The sequence below is a fragment of the Prosopis cineraria genome, unplaced genomic scaffold (genome assembly GCF_029017545.1).
Source record: "Prosopis cineraria cultivar Desert tree isolate PC_DT_omini unplaced genomic scaffold, ASM2901754v1 PC6, whole genome shotgun sequence".
Lineage (NCBI taxonomy): Eukaryota > Viridiplantae > Streptophyta > Magnoliopsida > Fabales > Fabaceae > Prosopis > Prosopis cineraria.
The window spans coordinates 24,329,709-24,357,529 of record NW_026555337.1 but is presented as its reverse complement, the minus strand read 5'-3'; the positions used below and the strand labels follow the sequence as shown (position 1 = coordinate 24,357,529).

Below are 27,821 nucleotides of genomic sequence, written 5' to 3'. Positions count from 1 at the left end.
AGACAACCAAAATTATTGACATAACTATGGGTAATATGCATTTCAATAAAAGAAATTTTATCGTAATCTTTTTCTTGTTTCCTTTCTGCAGGAGGCATTTGGAATTGCAGGTTGCCACAAAGAGCTTGATTCATCATAATAGATTTTGGAGTCAAATTTTAAAAAACTCCTCCACTTGGAATCTTCCCTTGGAGTTTGTTATAAGAGAGATTGATATACTTAAGATTAATAAGTAATTCCAAAGATTTAGGAATCTCCCCAGACAAATTGTTTTGGGAAAGGTCTAAATTTTCTAAGCTTATCAAATTCCCAAATGAAATAGGAATAGATCCCTGCAATTCATTATGCGCTAAATAGAGAATTTGTAGATTTTGCAAGCCGCCCATAGTTGTTGGAATGATGCCTGAAATATGATTTTTGGATAAATCAAATAAAGTAAGAGCTTTTAAGCTCCCAACCCTTGATGAAATATTCCCAAAAAATTGATTGGAAGACAAGTTTACTTGCAATATATCTTTCAAATTCCAAAAGGAAGATGGTATCTCAAAAGCCATCTTATTAGAGCCCAAGTGAAGTTCTCTTAAGGAGGAATATTTCCTAAACAAGGTGGCATTACTCCAGAAAACTTGTTTTGGCTTAGATGTAAATAGCCAAGTGGTTTGATCTCACAAAGCTCATCAACAACTAAACCATGCAAGTTGTTGCCTTTGAGGCTCAAAAACTGAAGAGCATGTAAGCTGCCAATTGTTATTGGAATTGGTCCTTTCAAAACATTTTCATCCAAAGATAGTCTAATCAATTTAGTAAGATTCCCGATTTCTGATGGTATGTTATCATTAATACCACAAGAGTTTATGTCCAACTCTTGTAGAGAAGCAGAGAAGTTTCCAATGGACTTGGGAAGTTTTATATACAATGGATTCATTGAGAGATCCAAAATATTCAAATGCCTGCAATTAGTCAATGAGGTAATAAAGTTGGTTTTGGAATTGGAACTATCTGATGTGGTTAAATTGTTACCATTTATTTGAAGGATTTCCAAGTATCTTAAATCCCCAAGTGTTCTTGGTAAAACCCCTCTAAAATTATTTTCCTCCAACCTCAAAATGGCCAGCTTAGAGGCATTGGAAATAGTATTTGGGATATTTCCAGAAAGTTTGTTGCCCCATAAATATAGCTTTTCAAGATTAGGAAAGGCCACATCCAAAATCTGATGGAAGGCTACTTGATAAAGAATTATTTGAAAGTTCCAACACTTGCAAAGTTGACATGTTAAAAATTTTCAACGGAATAGATCCCCTCAATTTGTTGTTGGATAACACAAGCCGTTCAAGCTTATAAAGATTGCCTATTTCTGCAGGTATTAAACCTGAAAGCAAAAATATTATTATTTTAGATTTATGTAGACTTATTTTAAGTTAATACTAGAATTAAGGAAAAAGAAAATATACATGTCTAATTAATTAGACAAATAAATGATACTGATCATCATAATGTTGGGTCAATAATATAATCCAACTAATTTTAGTTTCACTTCATAGATTAAAATGACAATTTTTTTTTCTATTTGTTCTATGCTAACAATCCCAAAACATATATAAAGTGAAATTAAAATATAGTTTTTAGAAAATTGTTATGAGCGGAATACATTCCATTTGAATACTAGTTGGGGTGATGCGGCATCTGCTACCTCAATATTTAGTGGCCGTTTTATTTTGTCTTATTATATTTTATTTTGCTAAAAGTGAAAAAAATAAAAAGTTTTGAAATTTGGATATTGTTTCTTTTTTCGTTCTAAGGCATGCATAAAACTCTTTACTGGTTGATCATATGCAATTCATTCAAACAAAAGTTCTATTCTAGCATTTTTAAGTTGTTGAATTGAGTTGCAAAATTTTTGTATAGTAAACCTTTTATTCAAATCAAAATAATTTTTGGTGAACATTTTAAATTACTTTAGAAAGCCATATTATTATCTTTGGACAACATGAGCAATCTTAAATTCCATGTAGCAAACAAGTCAACATCTAGCTTAAATTGCTTGTATGAAATATAAATTAATTTAAAAAACTTTTGTTTTATAAAGGTTTTGAAACTAATATTTAAATCAATAAAAAACTTGAAGTTAATTCAGGTGGTAAGGATAGGTGGAGTGTGGGTAGGTAAAGGGTTCAAACCCTCATAATGGATAAAAAATTAATACAAAAATATTTAAATAAAAATTTGAAACCGTCTATATTTATCAAATAAACATATTATATATAGCAAGGCAAACATGTATCACATTTCTATAATCTTTCAAAACTATATTATATTAAAATAAAAATATTGAGCAACACCTAGTGTTTGGGAATGCTTTTGGACAAAAGAAGTTTGTTGATTGCATAATTTTTTAAATATTTGAATGTTAATCGCATCTATAAATATGAGGTTAACTTTATAATGGATTGTAGACCTTCTATATACAATTGTTAAAAATTATAAGAATTTGAAAAAGAATTTATCGAATTGTTGTTTTGTATTGTGAAGACGGCTAATTTTTACAATTTATATCCACTAAAATCTATTTGATGACAAATGATGACACATTAAATTTCTAGCCAAATAATTTATTGAAATGAAAAGACAACATTGTTGAATCATATGTTTTGATTATTACAAAACTAAGAGAAAAGGGTTTGTCACTTGGGCATATCAATATATTATAATCAAAGTGACAAGTCCTCAAGACCATGAAAAGCAAGAGCACACTTAACTTATAGGTTTATATTTTATCTTGTCTTAGATATTTTGTTAAAAACTTTGTTGAGAGCTAATTTAAACTTTGCATGGTAAGAAATCATTCATTTAGAACAATTCATAGGCTCAGAAGTCCTAGCATTTCACTGCAAAATACCTAGAATGCATTTCTTGTTCTTTGACTAATACACACTTGTTTGAGAATTGACACACGCGTGTTTCAATCTTAAAATGTATTAGAGGACTTAGTTGGATCTAGTTCATGCTTGTGTTAGAGCTAAAACTCATTTGTCTTAGAGTACAACAGCATTGCCTACATTGAACTCTAATTCACGCTTGTCTCATAAGAGATGCATGCGTGTCTAATTAGTACTTGTGAGTGCAATTGCCCTAACACTACTAAAAAACCCTTCTTACACCATTTTTTAATGTCAATTATCTAAAGATACGTTGTTAAGAAAAAGTGGTGGCATTAACATAAAATCTTAGTTTTTTTATGTTGGTTAACCGATGTAAAAGAGGTTTTCCACATCGTTTATACAAGGAACTGATATGGAAAACCTTAAAAATAAAAAAATAAAAAAATGTTAAAGTTTCAATGTCATTTTTTGTGTAATTGACATTGAAACTAGGAAATGACATCAGTTATACAAATATAACCGATGTCATTTCCAATTTAAATCAGATCTGCCAAATCATCTCGTCATTTTCAACAATTCATTTGCATTTTCTCTCTTCCCAATTTCTCTCTCATTTTCAAGCTTCCATCTTTACCCAAGCCATCATTAGGAGCAAGGCTATCATCGATTGGAGCCACTACTGTCAAAGTCCACCACCATCACCGTTGAGTTTTTTGTTATCGCCATTAATGTCATTTTAGAGCTTTTGAGGTCTATTTTCTTCTTCTATCTTTGTGGGTCAAGTTTTTTTTTATTTAGAGTCTCCATTTTCTTTCTTCTTTCTTCCATTATGAGTAAAACTTTTTATTGAAAGTTGTGCCTTAGGACCAATTATTATATTATGAACATTGTTATTTAATGAATTTCTCTTTTATTATTATATTAATTGCATGTTCACTATGATAACTATATCTTAGACAAACTATAGTGATTGTCCTAAATGTCCCTGGTCGGTCATCTATGAGGGATCATAGATGAAACAAGACTAGTATGACTTTGATTAATTATATAGATATAAATCAAAGTCGTAGGCACTTGAAAGGGTATTAGGGGTTTGACCGATCCGCTATGACAACTACATGGTACAAGTCATAAACTTATCTCATATGTAACCTTGCCGTTAAGGCCTTTAACTTGAGATCATCATGGATTCCTACATGATGACCATTGAATTTTGACCTAGTCAAAAATTAACCTTTAACCGGGTGATCATAAAGGTTATAATTGAGTTTAGTGATATTCATGTAGAGAAATATGAGTGGTCAAGATGGAATTTGTCTTTCACATTAATTGAGAGATATTACCAGGCTCCTCATGAGTAAGATTGAGAAAATGTATGGTCATACTACAATGGAAAGGGGGTTTTCATTGCTATAGACAATCCACTCATAAATTGAGAAAGTAATGGTCAAGTAAAGGAGAATGATAATTTCATGTCACACACTTGCCCAAAATATCGTGTGACAAATGGAATGTGATATGGTTATATGATAGGTTATATCAGATCATTGATCCCTATATGAATTGGGTAGTCATAATGTCTTGCTAAAGGCTACTTGTAACTTGTGGGCTAATAGTGTTACTGGTTTGCTGCCATCTTCATATGGGTCTACAAGGTCGCACATAAAAATAGTCCAAGTTGAGCTATAATGTCTAAGTTCATTGAATCATAAATGTGTTTAGATTTAATGAATGCAATGCCTTATTAGAGTAAATGAATTTTATGTGTATGTGTATGTATTTGAATATTTATCTGATAAATAGATATACATATATATATACACTTGGATATATATGGTGTGTGTGGTGTGTGTGTGTTTGTATATGTCTAATATATATAGATACATTATACATTATACATTATATTATATTGTGTTATTTTTAAATTTAATTTTATATGATAGATTAAATTTAATAACTAACATGATATGAGAAGATATCATATAATTTGTAATTGAATTTATAAAATAAATTCAAATAAGATATGATATCATAATTTAATTTATGAGATAAATTAAATTTTATTTTTGCTAGTTCAAGATATGATTTTTAAAATAATTATGATTATTTTCAAAAATTCATAAGGGAAGACCAAAACTCTAATCTATATAAGATAGAGAAGGGTCAAGCTTCGAAATTAAAAGTCACTTGACGACCAAATTTTGAGAGCCACAAAAATACCCCAGAAAGAGAATGAGTATCTAAGGCTAGAAGATTAGATCCTCCAAGGGTTCTGCACATACGGACATTAGATATTGGAAGCGTTAGCATGCTGTTCGTGTTAGTAAGCTATTTGTGTGGATACTAGTAGGGAGAGCAGATTTGCATTGTCAGCTCATAAGGTCTAAAGGAAGCCAAAGAAGTGTGACATTTAAAAGATAATTCTTCTATCCACTTTGACTTAAACGAATTTGATTGGTACACGATCGTGATTGGGATTTTATTTTTTTTAAATTTTTTAGTGTGCCTTCCAATCCAACACTTCTTGAGATTCAATTTTCCAATCAGAAGTTGCTTCTTCTTTGTCTTCCATTACAGTGTATTACCTCAAGTGAGTTTTGGGAGTTGCATTTTCTTGTCATATAGACTCCAAGTAAGTCTCATACATATTTTTTATAGACATGAATTTTTACTATTTTTCTCTGTATGTTTTTTATTGAAATTGTATTTATTTATTTTTTTATAATTATTTTATTTCTCTAAAATGTTGGGATTTTTAGATTCTTTTATTAGAGGGATTAAATTTATTGTCATGAATTTTTTTTATTCTTGTTAAGGTTTGAGAATTGTTATGTTTCAAATTATTGCTAGATAGAATTTTGTGATTGTTGAAATTTTGAAACTTCCTATTTTAGGGAAAACTCTGCCAAAATTTTTGGTAATATTTATATTAATGAAAAAATATGCTTGAAACTAACAAGGTATGTAATTTAGTCATAACTTTTATTCATGTTGTTATTGAATTGTTATATCTTTAAAAATTTGTTAGATTCACTTAAATTTTCAACTAGCATAGATTTGAGTAGAACTTGATCGAAGTGGTGCCTTATTTTAAGGGAAAAATCTATCAAAAAATTTTAAATTAATTTAGGAAAAATTAAATATAACAAATTGTATGTTGATTAATTAAGTGGTTAAACAATGGGTCGTAGTTGTGTGAGTTCTAGGAGAACAAGTGAAGAATATTGGAAAGGTGTGGAACATTTTCTTGAATTTGATAAAAGGAATGTCCCTAGTAAAAATGGACTGTATTTTTGTCCTTGTGTGAAATGTTTAAATGGGAGTCTACTAGGCATTGTTGAAATAAGAGAGTATTTGCTATGTGGGGGATAAATCTGAGGTATAGGAATTGATATGGCATGGTGAAGCCAAAGGATTGAGTTCCATATCCTAAGAGAAAGAAGTCATTGTGAATGCCTAGGATGATAGAGTATAGGATATGATTGTGATGTTGGAATGGAGTCCTTTTTGTGAGCACATACTTATGAGAGCTTGCAGAGTGATGCAAAGAAGTCTTTATATTTGGTTGTAAAAGGTATACATGTTTGATAGGTGTGCTGAGATTGGTCAACTTGAAGGCAATATGTGGGAGGACCTATACGAGTTTTGCTTGGTTGCCTGAACTATTGACTGATATGTTTCCCATGGTAATGTTGTGATAGATATTCTTTAGATTGTTGATAATTTGGAACCCTATAATGAAGAAGAGATTGACAACAATCGAGATATTTTGGCTCAACAACTTCTCAAGGAGTTCTTTTCAAAGTGAAGAGGTTGAGAAAAAAATTTTAGTTTTTCTAGTTGAACAAAAATATAGATTAATAATTAGTTAGTTACTATGGGTAAACTATTATGTTAGGTCATTTTAGAAAATATATTTAGTATAGTTGCAACTTGTTGTATAGTCATTGATTATGTTGGCTGGCTATTATATTCTGTGCAATTTACAAATTTAAGTTTTGGATGTATAGAAAAACAAAAAAAAAAACAATTCAACAATAGTTATATAGAAATCGATGTTCAAAAACAATTAACATCGGTTTTTTGTAAAAAAAAAACTAATGTGAAAGGTCAACTAAATAATCGATGTAGAAAGTGTTTTCCACATCAATTAAATAACTGATGTTGAAACAGACTTTCCACATCATTTTTTTTTAACTTCCCTCAATAACTGACATAAAAAAATCTAAAATAATTGATTGTAAAAAGTCCTTCCGACAATAGTTTGCTAGGACTTGCTTATCTTATAATGAGCACATGCAAGATCTAGTGTTCAATCAAGAACTTGACTATATGTTCTATTTCATGCTCAAGTAAGGATTAACACATGCAAGTTCTAGTTCCTATAACTTAGCTTGAGATCGTGCTTAACCCAAAACTCGCATGTCTTAGGATTGACACATGCTTGTCTTAGTTCATTTACTTAGAATTCTTCAATCTATCTTAGAGAGTCTTTCAATTGAGAAAGCTAAAATTCTCTTATCTCATAGGTCAAACCAGCTTGTCTTAGCCTATATTAACTATACATCAAATATGTACTTGTCTTAGTATTGACCCATGCATGTTTGAGTTCACAAAAGAAGCAAGGTGGTTCTAACTCCTAAAACATGCTTGTCTTAGAGTGACCACATGCTTGAACTAAATAAAGAATGAACCAAGCCTTTCTACCTTAACTAATACACATGTGTCTTAATCTCACACATGCTTGTCTAAGACTCTGACGGTGCATTTAATGTAGTTTGTAGAAAAAAGTGCTTTTTCATCTTTCCTTTTATTCTACATGACACTAATAGCTCTAAACCACTTTTTGAGTGTCCTAATAGTTATAATGACCCTAAACTATAAATAGAATTAAGTGAGTGGGTAACAAATTGTGTATTAAGTGTTATTATATTGAATTCTTACCTACTGCATTCAAGTTTTGTGAAAATGCTCTCACTTGGTTCATAACTTCCATTGTCTTCATATCTATACTCTTTTTGAGAGTTATTTATCTTGGAAAGCTTTTAATTATTCTGAAATATTAGAAATCCCAAGTGTAATGCTTGGTATTTAAGTGTTTGTTTGACTGAAATAAAGAGTGGTGTAGCCTTGTGGTTTTGTTGAAGTGTTAAACACCCATTCAAACTTGTGATTGTAGTGGAAAATGTCTCAAAGTAATGTTGAGGATGAGAAGTAGACCAAGTGGTTGGGTTGAACCAGTATAAATCTCTTGTGCAAAGCTTTTATTTTCTTAACCTCATCTAATTTAGAAAGCTCCTTGTCTTAAATTCTGTTTGATTCAAACTTTATTTTGGATTGGAAAAAGTTTGTGAAAATATCAAAGAACCCCAATTCACCCCTTCTTGAGTGCTAGCCTTATCTAATAAATGTTCTTTTAAAATTTTGGAAATGCATTAGATACATTTGAGGACATGCATCCTCAAAAATTACTGTCATTGATATTAAAAAAAAAATCAACTTCCCTCATATATTATTAAAGATTTTGTTGAAAGCTTATTAGCATCTGAGCTCATATTTTTTAATTTTCGAACATCTTCAAAGTTTGTTTATAGATATCTCCTTTTATATGATAAAGAAAAAGGAAATATGGTTCTTTTGGATGGCACAAAGAAAACATTTTAAAAAATATTGATACTAATATATATACTATTGAGTTGTTTGATTATTGCTTTTTTTCCCAAAAAGAAAAAACATGTTTAACATGTGCTGCAAAGACTTTTTGCTTATATATTTGGTTTTGACGATATTTGGCTTCAAAGCTTATCAGAATTCAAGTATGTAATTTTCCAATGTTGACAATCACCAATCCCTTTAGAAACATATCCTAAGATGAAATATCCAAAAAAACACCAAAAGAGGACACAATTAAAAAAAAAAACAAAGAAAGAAGAAAAAAAAAAAATGCGTTGTTGCTCATAGTAGAGCATATGAAAATTAAAGTAACACAGACAGAGTACCTAGAATATCATATGTAATTTGATGAAAAAAAAATTACCTTGGAAATTGTTGTCATTGAGATATAACTCTTGAAGTTTAGTCAAGTTTCCAATGTCTCTTAGTATATGACCGAAAGTTCGCGTGACCTGAAGATTAAACTAGATCCTCTCTTTTTTCTTAATAAATAGGCTCATGAAAGTATTCACATTAACATGTCATTTAGAGAAGTTATCTCAAGCAATGCCATGAAAACTGTTAGAACAATATGGGAATAAAATATTATGATTTGTTGAACAAGTTAAGTTTTCAATGCTTTTGGGATGATGTGGCAAGACAAGTTAAAGACATGTGGTTAAATTTATACTTCTCATATTTGTAAGATGATTGATTTTTAAGAATATATCTTCCAATATATGATAGCAAAAATACACTTATGTAGATTAAGGGGATATTATGGAGCAATCACCCTATAATAATATATAACTAATTTTAGCAAATCAATCAATACAGTATATTTTGTTTCACACACTATATATATTTAACTTCGATAAATTTAAAATACACCTCTTGGCCATATCACAATATTATTTTCATTTGCTTTCTTGTTTATAATCCAAATGTTAAGGATATACTTGTGTTCAATATTAAATAAAATGGGGGGGTAAATGAATGTTGAAGAAGAACATTAAATAGCATATATCAAAAGTTCCAAACACACACATAATAAACACTTTACCTGAAGAAATTATGTAAATTAAACTAAAAGAACACACTATGCTAATTGAAGAAGTACAATTTTACTCCAATAAATTGTCATAGTTAATTGGTTGTATCCCCAATGAGAGAGCTTACTGGCATTCAAAAGTTCATAATTTGAAATCTCAAGTATCAATAATTCTTCAAGAATATTTATTGGCCTTATGGTCAAAATGTCCAGATGATATGAACAAAATCTAAGAAAAATAACGCATTATGAGTTGTTGGAAGCGACTCATTATATAGAAGATTGTTATGTGTGTTGACGAGTAAAAATTGTGCACCGAATCCTCTATTATTTTATTTCATTATAGTTATTACAAAAAAAATTATAATTTTTTGCTTCAAACATCCTCCACTTCTTACAAAATATTTCATGTAGTGTTCTAACAAAGACACGATGTATGTGATTACTCAGAAAAAAAACAATGTGAAAAGGAAAAATAGTAATATTATTTATAATTTGTAGATTACTATCTAAATTGTTGAAATAATAATAAAAATATAACCCATGATACGTGGAAGTGTATGCAATTTTTCTGTTCTTTCTTTTTTGGGTTATATATGCATTTAACATTACACACCCTTAATATGATATCACATCTACAGGAGCCAGAAAAAATATATAAACTAAATAGATCGTAAAAAATTATAGATTTTTTACTATATAAACTTGAATAATAAATTAAATATTTTAAATATTATACTTATTTTTTCAACACGTAATAATCTATGCTATGTAACTACAATTAACCTTATGGTGTTAATAAATTATGGTGTTAAAGGCAACCCACTTGCATGAAGCATATATATTCATGTTTCCAATTAACTTTTGATATGCAGCCAAAACGCTGTTAAAAGTTAAGTTATTTAATTTAACACAAACATGCCATGTGGACATCATCAATTTTTTTTTTAGGAATGCACCTTGTAATATACCAAAGAAACAAAGTCTAAACATCGCTATTTGATTGCTATGCATAAAATATTTTATTAAAGAAAAAAAGAAGAGCACTTATTATTTGCTGAGAGTGTACCTTCCAATTTATTTGATAAAGATTCAACACTTCTAGATTAGTTAAGTTTCCAATGCTCCAGGGAATATTTCCTGCAACATAACAAGTAAAAAAACATATTGCAAATTAAATGAGCTTCTAAGCATAAAAAATGTATCCGGATTCTCTAATGTATTTATGCGGGAGGTGTTAAAATGAGAGAATGAAGCCTTGAAATTTGGGTAATAAATTTTGCTTTATTTCTTTTCAAATGCATAGAAATTTTAACCGCTACTTCCTATAATTCATTGAAAAAATTGAATAAAAAGGGAAATACATAATATGCGAAAGAAGAAGAATTTCTTTGAGATGAAAATAAAAAATGAAGATTCTCTATTTTGTTCATATGGTCTAGTCAATGCATGGCCTAAAATTTTTATAAATATCGAAGATATAAAGTTCACATTAGTTGAAGGTATCTTATAGTGTTAAGGGTATTTCTAGCAATGTCACAGATAAAGAAAAATCACATAATAATAAAAGTCTCAATGTATGGTAAAATCATGCATACTATAGAAAGTAATTGAAATTTTCATTTCCAGCTGAACCTTTTTGATAAATTTTAGATATTCAATATCATTTCTCTATTATTGTTTCTTTAGGTTTTTTTTTTCTCATAAGCAGTTTTCCAGATCAAATAATAGCTACTCGTAAAATGTCTACATAAAATGATTATATAAAAGAAATTTACTCACAGCACCAATTGACAATGATACCATTAAATGTGACAATAAAAATAAAAACATAGATAACAATATGGGTAAAAGAGTTAAATTGGCCTATAAAACTATAGGTCCAAGAAACGTTTGGGACCCTTACCTTTTTTTACGTAATATTTTCCTTCAACTTTTAAAAAGGTGCAATCTAAACATTATCGTTAACAAAAGTTAATTTTAACTATTAGTTGACCAAAAAATGATAGAAATAGACATCAAAAATTATATATATATATATATATATAAAAGAATCAATAAAATTTTCTTGGCCCTTTTTCTATATTTTTTTTGTGTCCTTGTCTTAATTTTTTGGTCCTTTGCTGTTATTTTTTTTTCAACTAATAGTCAAGTTAAGAGCCATATTGTATCATTTTCAAAAGTTGAAGGGGAACGTTGTACCAAAAATGAGTTTAGAGTCCCTAAAATTTATGAACCTATAGTCTGGGGACTAATTTGTGATTTGATTTAAGCCAAACAATATAGCTATTAAGTATGCAAACAAAAATGGGGCAAAGATAAATGCCTCAATATCATCTAAAATTGCCAATATCTCATGAAGAATGACATATATTGAAAAATGGAAGCCAAAACACTTTCAAAAAAAAAAAAAAAACACACACACACACCACACACCCCCACCCACCCACACAACTGGAATTCAAAAATATGGCCATTGGCTTTTGATATACTTCCTCTTGTCTTGAATGTAAAAACTAGTTGGGGAATTTGTTTTGTTCTAAATATAAAATCTCAATTTTCTTTTTTCTCCCATATGTATTTTTTTTCCCAAACCACACATATACTTAGATTCTTATAATTAATCTTTGTTTATAGTATTCTAATGTAAATTATTAAAAGGATATGTATTTTAGAAAATCTAAAATATAGTTTTTATAGATAATAATTAAGTTACTTATATATTATATATGTATATTAGTCAAACTAGTTTCTACATTTAAGAGCAGATCAAATATAGTGTATTAGAGGGGTAAATATTTATATATTTGAAACCATTTGAACAATATGACAGTAACACAATATGACTTCTTGAAAGCATGGTTAAGTTTTCAATGTTTCGTCAATGAGGAGGCAAGACAAGTTAACATGTTCTGGTGTAAATAATTTTCATATTTGTAGGATGATTATTGTTTAGAGTATATCCTACAATATTTCTTTCCATATTGGCCAATGTATAATTGGAGAAAATCTTGCACGTTGTTTGTTCTCCATCCAATCAAATTGCCGTCAATTCAATCAAATAAAATTTATGTGTCATTTTTTTAATAATTTTATTTTTGAAATAGAGGTGCCTCTTTAATTTTTTGCATTTTCTCTCTCTATCATCATCAATGACAAAATAAATTTATATTTAAAACCATCAAAATGGCCACTTTTATTGGATGGAGCACAGCTGGCGTGATGCACTGAGTCTATGCATGAATTGCTTGTAGAATTAAGGGGACAATATTCTAGATCAATCACCTATAATAATATATCATAACTTTAGCAAATCATAACCAATATAATATATTTGTTTGACATAAGTATTTAATTTCGATGAATTGATAATCTTCACAAATACTTATTGCATTATGGTTCAAAAATCTAAATGAAAGGAAAAAAATCTTAGCAATGTAGTCATTGTTTCTAAGATGCAAAGAAAATCATTGAAAAATATGACAAGAATGCATATGAGTTGTTGGACGAAGTGATGAGTTAGTGATTAGGTTTGTTAATTAAAATCATAAAATTATAATGATGTTGCTACAACAAAAAGTTAGAAATAATTGAAAATTCCTTCGATATCAACATCATGTCTCCGTTTCTCTCAAAAAATTGCTTCCATAACATTTGTCTTTCCAAACGAGAAGGCGTGTCCTAGTCTCCAAAGCTAGCATCGCAAAATTTAAAAATAGGGAAAATGACAATTAAGGACCCATAAGATCATAATTACAATTAGGAACCATGAATTATTGAAACCCCAATAGTGGACCATGGTGCTTACTTGGAATTGAAACCATATATGTTACAAAATTGCCTTTGAGAACTGAAATTCCTATTATGGGTTGGGGCTATGGTTAATCTCCGTTGGAAAAATCAGGACCCACACTTGGGAATGAGATTAACAACAGTCCCCACCCATGATAGTAACTTTAGTAGTCCCAACCCATTAATACTTGGGATTCTAGTTTTTTTAATTAAGATTAACAATAATCTCCAATCCATGATAGTAATTTTAGTAGTGTCTTTTCTTAAATTTTCAAGTAGTTTACCTATATATTGATAAGCATTAAATTTCACAAGAGATTGGGTTCATATTTAGAAGTGATTTTAGTGAATTTTCAAGTAACTATCTTATATTCATGAGTGCCTTTTAAAATTTTCACAAGTGAATTTATATTGGGAAAAAACCCATTCCCAAGTGTGAAATTTTGGTTTTTTTCAATAAGATTAACAATATTCCAAACCTATCATAGTAATTTCAGTAATATCTTTTTTTATTTTTCCATGTGAGGGCAATTTTGTAAACTCATATATGTTTTTATTTTGAATTTTGGTAAAGACCATCATCATCCATTCTTGGAATTGAATAATTCCAGATCCCTAATTGTCATTTTCCCTTAAGAATAACCAAAGACTTATTTTATGCATAAAGAATTATTGAAACATGATATAATAAACAAAAAATGAAAATGAAAATTAATATGCGATGCTGTTCTTAGTAATGCTAAGAAAATTATTTGCTAAAAGAAGTAGAAAGTTAGAACATCATAATTTGAAGAAAAATGAACTTGGATGCTCCAAAAGAGAAGACATACTAACTAGCACAATTAAAATTAACAATAACTCAAGTCCTTTTTGAACTAAAATACAATTATTTTCTACAACTAATTGTAAAATGAAATTTTATTAATTTGTCTTTCTAAAACAAAATACAATTAATACATATATCTTTCAAGACTATGTGTTAAAATATTTATTTTAGACAAATAGATTGATCTGTGCAATGTATAAAAAGAGGTTAAATTGGAGTACACTTGAACCAAGAAAATCAATGATGATTTTATTAACACTTGATGTCTTCAATATTAAATATAAACAGATTTGAACGTTGTCTCACATTTAGAATGCTAGCAATAATAATGTATCAAAAACCATTAGGTATAGATGGATTTAGATTGACCAACTAATTAATGAAAACCAATACTGGAAGCAAAGACAAATATTATTGTTGTACCGTGTGAACCCTTGGTGGTGACATAGTCTGATATAAAACAATTAAGCAGTGACACTATTTGAAATATATTGTCTGTGCAATACAACGTAACTATGCAAAGCCACATATTTTTTTATAGTTCATTTTATCCAACATTCCAAACAGAATACTTTGACAAGTATCTACTCCTAACCAGCGTTTGTAAGCGGTAATTAAAAGAATCAATCTTATATAACGATAGAAGTTCTAGAACACACACAAAATTACAATACAAGCGTTTTATATAATCTTAAAATTAAATAAGCATTTATACAAACATGTGATATTACAAGAAAAGGAGTTCACGAAATTATAGCATTCCAAACAATTCTCTAAAAAGGTTTCAAAGAACAATTCTATCAACTTTTTAGAAAAGATCGAATTTAATTTAAATGAAAATATAAAAATATTTTCTATTTTTCTTCTATGGCCATGACCAATCACAAATCATTAAAGTGAAATTAAAATATATTTACAAACAACTTAAAATTGAAGATTAATTGACATGGTGGAGAAGCACACACCTGTGAAGAAGTTGTTTTCTAAATATAAGTCTTGGAGCTCTTTGCATTGTATCCAATTAGATGGCAGGGTTCCAGACAATTCGTTATGTTGAAGATACAGCCCTTGTAATTTTGGAAGTCCATGACATATATCAAAGGGAATACTTTTTGACAAATTATTCCAACTTAAGTCAATCTCTTGTAACTCTGACATATTGAAGATATTTGATGTTATTTGGCCAGAAAGCTCATTACCATCTAAAGATAGAATCTTCAAATTTTGAAGATAATTGAACCCTCTTGGAATATCTCCTGCAAAGTAAATAAAGGAAAATAACAGTAAATGAGAATGAGAAAGGAAAGGAGATATGACATATCCTTGGGTTTTTCAAATGATTAAAACCTTGAAAAACCACCTATATAGAGAGAAAAACTTGACAGTAAAGCAGAGGGCATTTTTCACTAAAGTCACACACCAAAAATATGTGTGGCCTTTTGGATATCAATGACTAAGTATTGTTCAACATCACATAAGGAGCTAGTACATTGTTTGTGTTCGTGGTCCCATTTGTGTGGATATTGGTAGAGGGTGTTCATTCAAGGAGCAACACTTGTCATTTGAGCTGCTAAATGGAGATTGCAAAATTGCATCTCTCAAACAAATTGATAAGTTCTATACCATCTCTTATTCAATTTTAGCAAAGCCGATGGATCCTTTTGGAGGTTTTGGGAAATTTTTAACTTTATTCCGATGCATGTGCACCCAAAAACCCAACACTATCATGTGTCTAGAGCATAGTGACGATGTTTCCAATATGCAACAAAATTAAAATTATAATCAATATATATATCCCCTTACCATTTCCAACAAAATCAATGTTGAATAGGAGATTGTAAATAACTTATCCTAAGACACGCTAACATCTATAAAATTGTTTAAAATATTTAGGAGAAAAGATGAATGTATCTGATATAATGAAAGACATACATATCCGATAGAATAAAAGTGAATAGAATATAGTAGATGACATAAGAGTGGGCAAAATAGAACGAAGGGCTAAACATGGCTAGCATGTCCTCTTATGCATTAGGCAAAAACAAAATTTACATTTTAGACACATGTCCTTAGCGCCATCACTTAAAAGAACAATAATTAATGGGTTATTTTTATATAATCATTTATATATAAAAGCAAAATCTCACACACATAATATGCTTACTTTAAACCTACAAGTAAGTAAGAAAATGAGAGAAAGGTTATGTTTTGGCAATGGCAGCTTGTACAAGTCTTTAATTTGCGGAATAAGTGCCAAGTATACGAGAATTACCAAAAATATCATATACTTCCTTCATTTAAAATATAAGGTATTTTTGCTGAGGTTGGATGTTCAAAAGCGTAAAGCATTTTTTAGTTTTTCAATATATAATAGATGAGTTTTTCTTTTTCAAAAATACTCTTAATAAATAAACCAACCAACCATTTCACCTTTAAGTGAGATAACCTATTAAACAATGACAAACATGAAAAAATAATATTCATTTAAATACAAGTAATTAACATATTGGGGGTGTAACTATGTTTAAAATACTGAATGAAGGGAGTATTAAGAAAGTAATATATTGGGATAATTACAACCAAGTCCCAAATATAAACACAATTAACAAAAACTTGGCGACCCGCGAATTGAGTAAAATATCAAGATAGTAATTATTTGAATAGTTTTACTTGGTTTTATTGTAACTATGCAAGGAATTCTATAAAACATGTGACGTGAAAAATTTGCATTGCTAGCTAATAAAGGATTGCAAAGAACATTCAAATATTTTATCTTTCTCAAATTAAAAAAAATTATTATCACCAATATATCATTGAAAAATAACAATAAAAGAATGATCAAACATTAATGTTGTCAGGAATGTTAATTTGAATAAGCTATGAAGCATACTTTTGGAAAGTTGATTTCATGCATAATGCATAAAATGTGCTAACTTTGATAATTCAAATACCCGTATAGGAAGATATGGAGTTGAAATTGCAAATCTTCATAGAATCAATAACAATATTGTATGCTCACCTATGTTTTTAAGCCAAAAAAAGAGTTAATTATAACAAAATAATATTTCTAAACAATATCACAGAGATGCAATTGAGGAATGCACGATTCATCATGGAACCAATAATAACAAACAAAATTTATGAAAAGTTATATATAATGATTTGTTGAAAGGATGCCTTCTAAGTTGTTGTTATCGAGATATAATTCCTGAAGCATAGTCAAGTTTTCAATGCTTCTTGGTATTTGGCCAGACAACATGTTAACACCAAGGCTTATAATTTTTAGGTTTGTGAGAGCACTGATTGTTTTGGGAATATCTCCTGCAATATGATAATAAAATAAAAAACCGCATTATTATGAGTGCTCACATAAAATGATTATGATTAAAAAACTAACTAACAAAAATAATTTTATGAATGCATTCTTTTAAAGTTATTGTGATCAAGATATAATAACTCTTGAATTTGCATTTAAAAGAAAATGGAAATAAAATAAATCATAAAGAAGAACCCGTTTTGCATGGAGTTGAATATCAAGTTTCTGATCACTTGTCTTAATCTAGCATTAAAGACACCACATCCTCATTCACCATGTAATTCATTCAAACAAAATTCCAATGTTGATTATTTGAATTGCATACTTTCTTTATAGAGTTAAAATCTTTCAGATTTAAATCTGAAAATTTATATTATAAATTTTTAATATAAAATTGATATAGGCCCCACATTAATAAACTATTGGAAGTATAGCTCCCTTACACTTGAACGACATTTACGGGCCAACATTTAATTAAAATTATTTGTGTTGATAAAAATAGCTTCAATCCTAATTGAAAAACTTGTATACTTAACTATTTAAAGAGGGTCGAAAAAACTATTTAAATATGTTTTATTTAATTTTTTTAATTATATAGGACTTACAAAACTAAATCAAAATATGAGAAAAATTAAAGTTGATAAGATAAAGGAGTCTTGTGGATTAAGTGAAAACCAATACCTGAATTCAAAAGTTTCTCGGGATACTATTGTTGGGTCTATCATCTATGGTACCTAATTACAGTTAATTTAAAATTAGAAATTTTTTATATAAAATCCCAATAATTTTTATAGAACTAAAAATAAAAAATAATATACTAAAATAATTTTTTAATAAAATACCCTTTCTTTATTAAAATTGGATTGAAGTAAAAAAACTTAATTTTTGATTCCGTTCAAATCCTTTACAATTTAATGAAAATTTCCTTGCAAGAGACCTAGCAGAAATTCTCTGGCCCCTTTATATTCGAAAGCTTTCAACAGGTTAAATTCTAAAGGAAATTAAGATTACAATAGATATATATATTGATATGTTAAAATATTAAAATATAATTTGAATATTTTTATTATAATTTTTATGATTATAATTATAATTTAAATATTTTTCTTAGATTTACCAAATTAAATTATATAATTATAATACACACACACACACACATATTTACATACATACATACATACATATCATAAAAATCGTGTCCTCTTCTGTCACTCTACATGTAAATTTACTTTCCAAATAAATAAACCAAATGAGCTTCAATTTGTCAAACTGGCTTTTAACAAAGAGCGTGCGTACATAAATCACATTGTAGAGATTGACATGTATCCTAATTTTAATTTCCAAATTTTAGTTAGACAAACTTTTACCCCCAGCTTTAGTCTTATGTATTATGGCTCAAAGAACCCAAATGGAAAGGATAAAAACTAATAAAAAGCACGTAAAATAGCTGGTGCTGACGATGTAAAGAAAACTAATAGAGAGTGATAATACACTATATTGTGTGTTTAAGCATAATGACAAAGTTTCCAGTATCCCAAGAAAATTAAAATTATAAATAATTATTTGTAAATAGCTTATCCTAAGACACACCACTACGGATTTGGATCCTCTCCATACCCACTTCAATGCAATATTCCTCCAAACCAAATCCCATCCATCCAGTTAATTATTCATTTGGTTAATCTAATGGTATCAGATTGTTAATTATGACATTAAAATAAATATACTATTCATTTGATGATTATCATAAATAAGTATTATGAACTTATTTTCAAAACTATTTAAATGACAATAGTGAATAATCTATTTATTTTATCATAATTAGCAATCTCGCATAAATAAATCAAAAAAATAATTAAGAGGATGAATGGGATTAGGTAAGGAGGATGTATATATTGAGGTAGAGTATGAAGAAGATCCAAATCCACTACTACCTACAAATTGTTTGACATGATTTGGAGAAAATATGAATTTTTATGATACTATGAAAGACATACCTGTTAAATAGTTGTATGACAAAGACATCTGCTCAAGTGAGGATAAGTTAGAAATAGTTAGAGGTATTTTTCCAGAAAGATTGTTCACTTGTATAAGTAAAATCTTCAAATGTTGAAGCCTTCCAACCTCAAGTGGAATGGATCCATGGATAAAATTAGAAGTCCAATCCAATGTCTCTAACTTTGACAAATTCGATACACTTGGGGGAGTAACACCCCCAAAACTATTATTACGAAAATTCAAGCGCTGAAGAGCATATAAACTTCCAATCCAAGCTGGAATTTTTCCGTCAAATTCATTATAGCTCAGGGTGAGAATTTCCAACTTGTGTAACTGCTGCAACTCCTTTGGTAACTCACCATGAAAGTTGTTACTATGAAGGTCAAGTTCAACAAGGGAGGACAAATTCCCCACTTGTGAGGGCAAGGTGCCTATGAGACTCATGTCAGCAAGATTCAGTACACTAATTCTCTCACCATTAGCATCACAAGTAATCCCAACCCAATCACAAATGGAGGAAGAGTTAGACCAATTGGCCAAGTGATTGAACGGGTCTCTCACAGAAAATTTGAAAGCAAGAAGTGCCAATTCATCATTTTTGGTGAAATTGGTGTGACACAAAGTTGGGCAGACCACGAGACAGCAAAGCATTGAGAACATGGAGGAGGAAAAACGAAACCAAAGGTTGGCCATTTTGGATTGAAGAGGAGGGTTAGGTCATGCTATATATATAATACACTTGAGATTGATAAACACTGCTCATCAATGATAATAAAAACAGAAAGTAAATTGGGAATCTAATAAAAACATTTATATTTATGGTGAGAAAACAAAGGGGACTTTTCAAATTCTTGCCAATATAATAAACTATCATCTTTTTCGTTTTTATGGAGAACGCAATTGAAAATGAGTTATACCGAAGGGAGGTAACAATGAGATTGCTCAAATCTTAGCCATTAAGTTTTTCTACAAAAAGGAAGAAAAAAGAATCATAAATTAAGAGAAAGAGAACAGAAAGAATGAAATGAATAAGAAATTTTGGAGATAATTTCAAGTAAGACTGGAATTATTGTGCCCCTTTTTCTACGCTTAAGACATTCAAGTTCACTTGATTAAAAACGTAAAGTATAGAAAGATAAGACGAAATTCCTTTTCCAAGACTGCATCAATGAGTTGGAAAATGTCTTGGAAATTTCCTTAATTATAAAACATCAATATTTTTCATTATAAAGCAAAATGACAAAATGGGAAAGACTTAGATACTTAGTCTTAAATACTTAATATACTTTTATCAAATCAAATTAAAATAAGTGAATTTTAATGAGTTAATAATATTAAAAAACAAGAGTTAGTTATGAATTAAACAATCTGCAAAAGATCAATATGTCTTGATTTAATTGGAAACAAGCATCTTAAGTACATAAAGTTAAGAATATAAGTTTTTCCCTCTATCAAATTGTTGCCAACCAAACACACATTGCCATTTCTTATTCTTATATCCAATAAATTTCTTTATTCCAAACAAGTAATTAAAAGATACACAAAATTATAATTAAAGAACAATTTTTGAACTAAAATAATCGAAATTGCTACCACTATGTTTAAAAGAGATTTAATTAATATAAATTATTATTAAACTTTTCTTAATTTCCGGAACATGAAGGCAGGGAAAAATATCTTTGGCTTGTCATTTGGCATATCAAATTGTTTTTGGCAGATTATAAACATATAAATTAGGGATTATCAAATATCAAGCTCTTGACGGATTAGAATTTGATTTCTCTTATTCTTTTTTCTTTTTCGGTGGGTGCATGGAATATGCTTTTATCATCCTCATTGTTATTTTCTAAGGACCTTTTTCTTTTTTTAAGACTGCAAAGTAAATGATTGATACCAAGTGGGGTTTGATCTAGCAAAAAAAGTTAATCTCTTACAACATGGTGAACTATAGTTCGAATTCTAGTAGGAAGAGATGCCCACGTTTGGTGCTCAACCGTGCCTCAAATATAATAATACATATATGTAATCCAAAGAAATGTAAATAATCATTCTTTTTTTTTTGTTGATACAAATGTAAATAATCATTCTATGTTTAGTTGCAATAATAAAATGTTATTTTTTTTTATTTTATGATATATTGGTGGCTTCTATTTATAAAAATTGGTTTATTATTTGATAAATTTAAAATTTCATGATATTTTTGTGTATCTCCTCTTGTTAATGAAATTCTTTTTGCAACACATTTTTTTAGCATCTTAAAATAATTAGAAATATGCCTTTTGAAAAATTATTATTTATAAAAATATACAAATATCATAAAATCTCACAAAATAATTTTTTTTTTCATGGTTCTCGAATTTCCTTCTTTTTTCCTTAACTCTATGGGGGGGAATTATCTCATAGTTCTTTTCTCATTTATAAAACCTTTCATGGGTTACAAAGTTACTTTAACAACTTGATTCTCAAACCAAAAAATACTCATACAAGAAAATATTACCATAAGCTACCGAATAACCAAAATGAAAGCAACATGGACTCCATCCGGTTCTATTTATAATATAGAAAGAGAAAATCTTTTTTGATCCTATTTGCAAATCATGTCATTAATCTTTTATCAAAAGTTTCCTCATTTACCCTCAATTAAATGTTGGTGAGAGAAAGTTTGTTATTAAAGTGTGTATAATTAATAGGATCAAAGTTGAAATATATAGGATCAAACTTGAAATCAGTATCAAAAGGAAACAATAACAAACATTGCTAAATACCCTTAACATGAGAAAACATTTGTATAAATAATAAGGTGACTCACTATCTTCCTTTAATTAATAAGGATATAATTGAAATATTGAAATATTTTTTAATAAATATAGCAACATAATAAATTTTTTTCTTAAAATACATGAAAATATCTTAAATACCTTATAAATAGGACTGGGGGAAGCAATTATATGAACATTCTAACTTTAACTAAGACGCTATTATTATTGACATTGTGCCACTTTCTTTATGTCAAGGATTTATAAGCTAACTTTACCTGGAAATAAATGAGCATGAATAAAAATGATAAGATTCTTTTTCTTTTTGGCCACATCAATAATCATCAAGTTATTGGAATAATATGACTGGAAAATTTTCTTTTCTCTTTTCACACAAAAGAATCTCCTTGACGGTGCCATTTTTTCATAGCATAAATAGTTGATTTTACACTTCACTAATGAAAACGCGGACAAGAGTAAAAATGATGAATTGTCACAGTTCATGACTTGCTTTTTTCTCTCCATGACTACAGTATTGAGTTGAGAAAAGAAAAGACAATATTGATATGCATTCACCGAACGCCACTGTTTTGAATTTAATGAAAATATAAAAGGATTAAAAGACATTTTTATATCTAAACTATTTGTACATGCAGTAGCGTATGATATTCTAAATTTTTTGTACGGCAATGTCCCCTTTTTATATTTGAAAATGATGCAATGTTGTCTTTAATGTTAATAAATATTACTTTTAATTGTTAATTGACTTATAAAATTACATTAAACCCCCAAAAGTTACAGACATTGTCCCAAATTATAAGTAATATAGGAAAATAAATATTTATTGAGTATTCTAATTAACATTTATGATTGCATATTTTATTATTAGAGAAAAATAAATATGAGTGCACATATGAATTAATAAAAATAAATTAAAAATATTACCAATGCATCTATATTCTACTGCTTTCTTCACGAAACTTACAGTAATAGCACATGTTAAGCCTACAAAACTCATTGATGAGAAATTTCCTAGTCACTTTACAATCATCATTGATATGACCAAAGGAAGCAAAATCCATGGCATTAATACAGTGGAGTCTTTGGCAAAATTTGAACTCTCCATATAATTTCAATAAACAACTCACTTACATGGTCTTGTATTTGTAATTTCCTAGTTTAACTAACGTTAATATTTGTTAATAGCAAGTACAATATTACACTGTTTTTAATTATTTAAGCTGAATAATGCACCACAAAAAATAATATATCAAATGCTTTTGCACAAATAATTGAGGGACACAAATATCCATCAACCCATGGAACTTTCAAACATATGATCTAGCCAATTATTTTCAATATTGCTTGTTGAAAAGTAGAGAAGCCAGGTTACAAATTAATATCAAATACGAGAAACATGGTTTCAAGTTGCAAAAACTTTCAAACAATTGATCTAGTTAACTTTTTATATTTCCTATTAAAATTTAGTTGCAAATTTCTTATAAATCACTAACAAATATAAGAAATTGAGTTGCAAATGAAGTTCGATGAAAAATGTTTAGGGGTAATTTTGTCATTTCACTTTAATTTTTTATGACATTAAGATCTTAGAACTTTTACCATTTTTAGAATATTTTGTAACATGTTTTAATTAATGAAATTAAGTCAGCCATTTATAAAGTGATAAAATATTTCGTTGAGATTCAATTTTGTTTTGGGCTTACCAACAGATTTCGTTTAGATGTAATCACTACGTCTGGATTTTTTTCTTAATGGTTGTTAGAACGTTACTGTACCAATCAATGAAATTATGTACTCATTCAAGAAGTAATAAAAATTCGTTGGACATAATGATTAATAAAAGATAAAAAGATGAAATCAAATGCAGCTAAGTGAAAGGAAAGAGTTATTTTTTCGTTCTAAATCTCATTAAATTGTACTATTTGTTATCATAAAAAACTTTCATTACATGTGGCTAGGTTTTCTAGATACGAAAACGAAAGGACTGAAACCTATACTCTTAACCGGAAAAAAAAAAAAAAAACAAAGAAAAGAGAATTGCACCCACTTTTATTCATTATAATTAGATATTGGTTACCATGGGTAGTGACTACCCAAAACAAGGAGAAAGGAGAAATAGACAAGAGTAGCGGAAAAATATCACATTTTAACTCAAAACCTCAAAGTTTAAATTATGGGTCATTTCTTTTTGTTCTATATTAGTTATTGACCCCAATTTTATTTGATATGTGACTTCTCACATTCTCTTATATTTATTCATATCTGGACAACCTAATAATATCATAAGGAGGTATAACCTGAACATAACTTTTTTTTAAAAAAAAAATAAGGCCTAACTAGAGAAAAATATTAATGAAGTTAACTGGTTTATTCAATACACTATAATAGATATGTTATTATTGAGATTATTAGTAAATAAAATAATGTTTAGTGAATAAATAATTTCATTTAATTGGTTAATAATCAAGATTTGAAATTTCAAATTTAAATAGTTCAAAATAATATTTTTCACAATAAGTTTGCCTATATATTTGTTCTATCTTAAAAATTAGTTTGTATTTGTTAACAAAAAAAAAAATAGTGTTTATCTGGATTTTCGACGACTGTGAATTTGTAATGATTTATTTAAAAATTATGTTGAAAAAGTGAATGCAAATATCAAATCTATGGAATTTGGTTCATTAATCTGTTAGTCATCGCTTATATATGATTCAAACATAACATTTTGTTGAGAAAATGATATTTAAAGACTTTATAAGAATATTAATTATAATTAAATATAATAAAATTATGAAATTCAGAAAAGAGATCATGGTTCTTAGTTGGAATTAAAAATATTTTGATTGATTTTTTTCATTATTCATCTTACATACTTTCAATACTCATTTTTATATTTTCAATAGTCATCATTAGCATTTTCAATGCTCAATTTTTTAGTAGCAGCCACTTTATTCGTTTTCGATCCTCATTTTCTGATTCCAATACTAAAACCATGGAATGGTTATTGAAAACATATAAGTACTTAAAATGCAAACATGAATACTGAAAATATAGAAAATGAGTTCTGAAAAAATTCAACAATAAAAATTTTAATTCATATTTCATAGCAGCATATTTTAATAGTGTTACCTTCTATTAAACAATAAAAACAAAATTGATAATTGGGACAAACATAAGGGACTAAATCAGTATAAATTAAATTTCAGGCACCAAATAAATAATTGAGGTGAACTTGAGGGACTTAAAATTTCATTATCCTAAATATTTTAATTTAATGGTTTTCATTTTTTGTAGTACCTAATTTGTTGGTTATACTCCCCCATTTTATTATATTGGTCATTTAAAGTTCTTGCATATAAAAATATGTAAAACTATTACATATTTTACTAATTTTTCCTCTCATTTACAATTGTTCATATGTCCTTCTATTGAGGTAATTTATTCAAGACATAATTGGGTACTAAATGTGGATAACTCTTCCAGTGTTAAATTTTCCTCTCACATTTAATTGCATTGGAATATGTGAAATGTTTAATTGTATTAAATAAATTAGTTAGATTGTTGGAACAAGTGAGGACAAAATAGGAATTATCATTAAATATTGTTTTGAATTTTTTTGACCAATATTGTTTTTAAATTTTAAGGAATTATAATTCGCACCATAAATTAGTACTACTTAATAATTTATTCATTTTTATAGCATTTTGATAAAAAATTAACTATCAAATTCTATAATTGAGGAAATTTCCTCCACATTTTCTAGCTCATTGATGGGACCAAAGAAAAAGAATCTCATTTTGTCTTCCTACTCATATTCATATGTTTTCAAGTCTAAGTCAATTCATCTTTGAACGTAGGGGAAGGGCAACATATATAAGGTCTTTGTTAAAAATAAAATATCCTAATCATTTTTTAAATAATTCATATTTATGATTGTATTTTACTATCGTGGTAAAATTAATGTTAATTATAAAAATAAACAAAATTGAATATTCTTTTATTTGAGATTTTTTTTGGTAACAAATCATTTAAAGCAATAAAAAAGTTTAAAACAATTTAAAGATAATTGGCACGCCGAAAGGAGAATATCAGTCCGGCTTTAAGTGTAATTATTGGTCCTTTGATTTTAATATAAAGATAACGTAACTACTCCAAAAGATGCTCTTAATTAAAGATGTTTTAACAAGGACATTGTCGGTTAATAGTCATCCCTGCAGTTACTCATGCTTTGGAAATTATATTATATGAACCATTGCAGAGACTAATTGACCTTAAATTTTTGATGTTATATTTGGATTATTGGAGCTTTGGATTTGGGTTTGGATCAATTCTTCTATATTTGAGTACATCAAGTATATGGAATTGGATTTGATTCAAATTCTCCAAGTCTGTTTTATTATAACCTCTATGTAATTTCAAATTTTTCAGTGCTTTAATTATTTGAAATTCCATTTATTGTAATCGCATTCTCTTCATGTTTTAACTCTCAGTGCCTCTATGAATCTTGTCCTTTTTCTTATCCCTTGTTCTTGTTTCCCACTAACTGAAGAAGAGAGATAAGATTGTCACTTTCAATTTTCTATTTTTGTTTTTTAAATCCCAACTCGTCCATCTTCTTTCTTTAAAATTTTGTATGCTATCTTAACAAAAAAATTTAAATACATGAATTTTTAATGTGAAATTTTAAATCTAAAATCTAAACACAAATCCGTTAATCTAAATACTACATAAAAGATTTTGGATTATATATATATCCTTTGGGTATTCAGGCAATGAAGATTTGTTTAAAACTATAAGAAAATATTAAAATGCTAGAAAGAATTTACCATAGAGTAGACATCAACATCCACAGTTAGTTTGCTTCTAATTTTGATAGAATTTGGCATGAAAGTAAAGATGAATCTTATTAAGCAAACATTCAAAGCCTTCTTAAACACTTCAGTTTGACTTCAATAATCAAATGTCGCTCTCAATGGCCCCACTGGTGACTTTTTAATGCTTCTTTTTTGTCGGTGACTTTAGTTTTTATAATTTTTCTTTTTCCTGGATATTATTTGACTACCTTTTAATAAAAAATAATTGAATATATGCAAAGTAAAGAGAAGGAAGAGAAACCGAGTGAAAAAAATATTGATATATTTCAAGTGAATCAAGAAAATGATGATAAAAAAGAGAATGAAAACTAAGAATTATATAAAAAAAATTAATACCAAACCAGGATCTCATCATAACTTAGTATTAGTATGGTAAACTAATATTATTAATTATTTCACCTAAAAATTAATAAAAAGAAATAATTATGTGATTTGTGAAAAATGTTGTTAGGTAACAAATCATTTACAATAATAAAAAAAGAAAACAGATTTAGAGATAATTGACAACATCCAAGAGAATGTGGGTTTGCCTAGATCTAAGTGTAATATTTGTCCTCTAGTTTTTGTTTTTGTTTTTTTTTGTTTTTGGTTTGGTTTTGCTCTGGTACCCTGAGTCTATGACTCAGACTAATTCGGCTGCACCTCTTTAGGAGAGA

At 28.3% G+C, this 27,821-nt stretch overlaps 1 protein-coding gene across 1 annotated transcript; it reads right to left on the bottom strand.

Moving 5' to 3' along the window:
• Positions 1–580: 580 nt before the first annotated feature.
• On the bottom strand, positions 581–20,207 carry LOC129314018 (leucine-rich repeat receptor-like serine/threonine-protein kinase SKM1). The gene is made up of 3 exons (XM_054957398.1): positions 19,514–20,207; positions 15,166–15,456; positions 581–1,221 (listed from the first exon to the last, which is right to left on the bottom strand). Exons 1-3 carry the CDS (start codon positions 20,205–20,207, stop codon positions 581–583), a joined length of 1,626 nt encoding a protein of 541 aa, XP_054813373.1.
• Between the last annotated feature and the right edge of the window lie 7,614 nt (positions 20,208–27,821).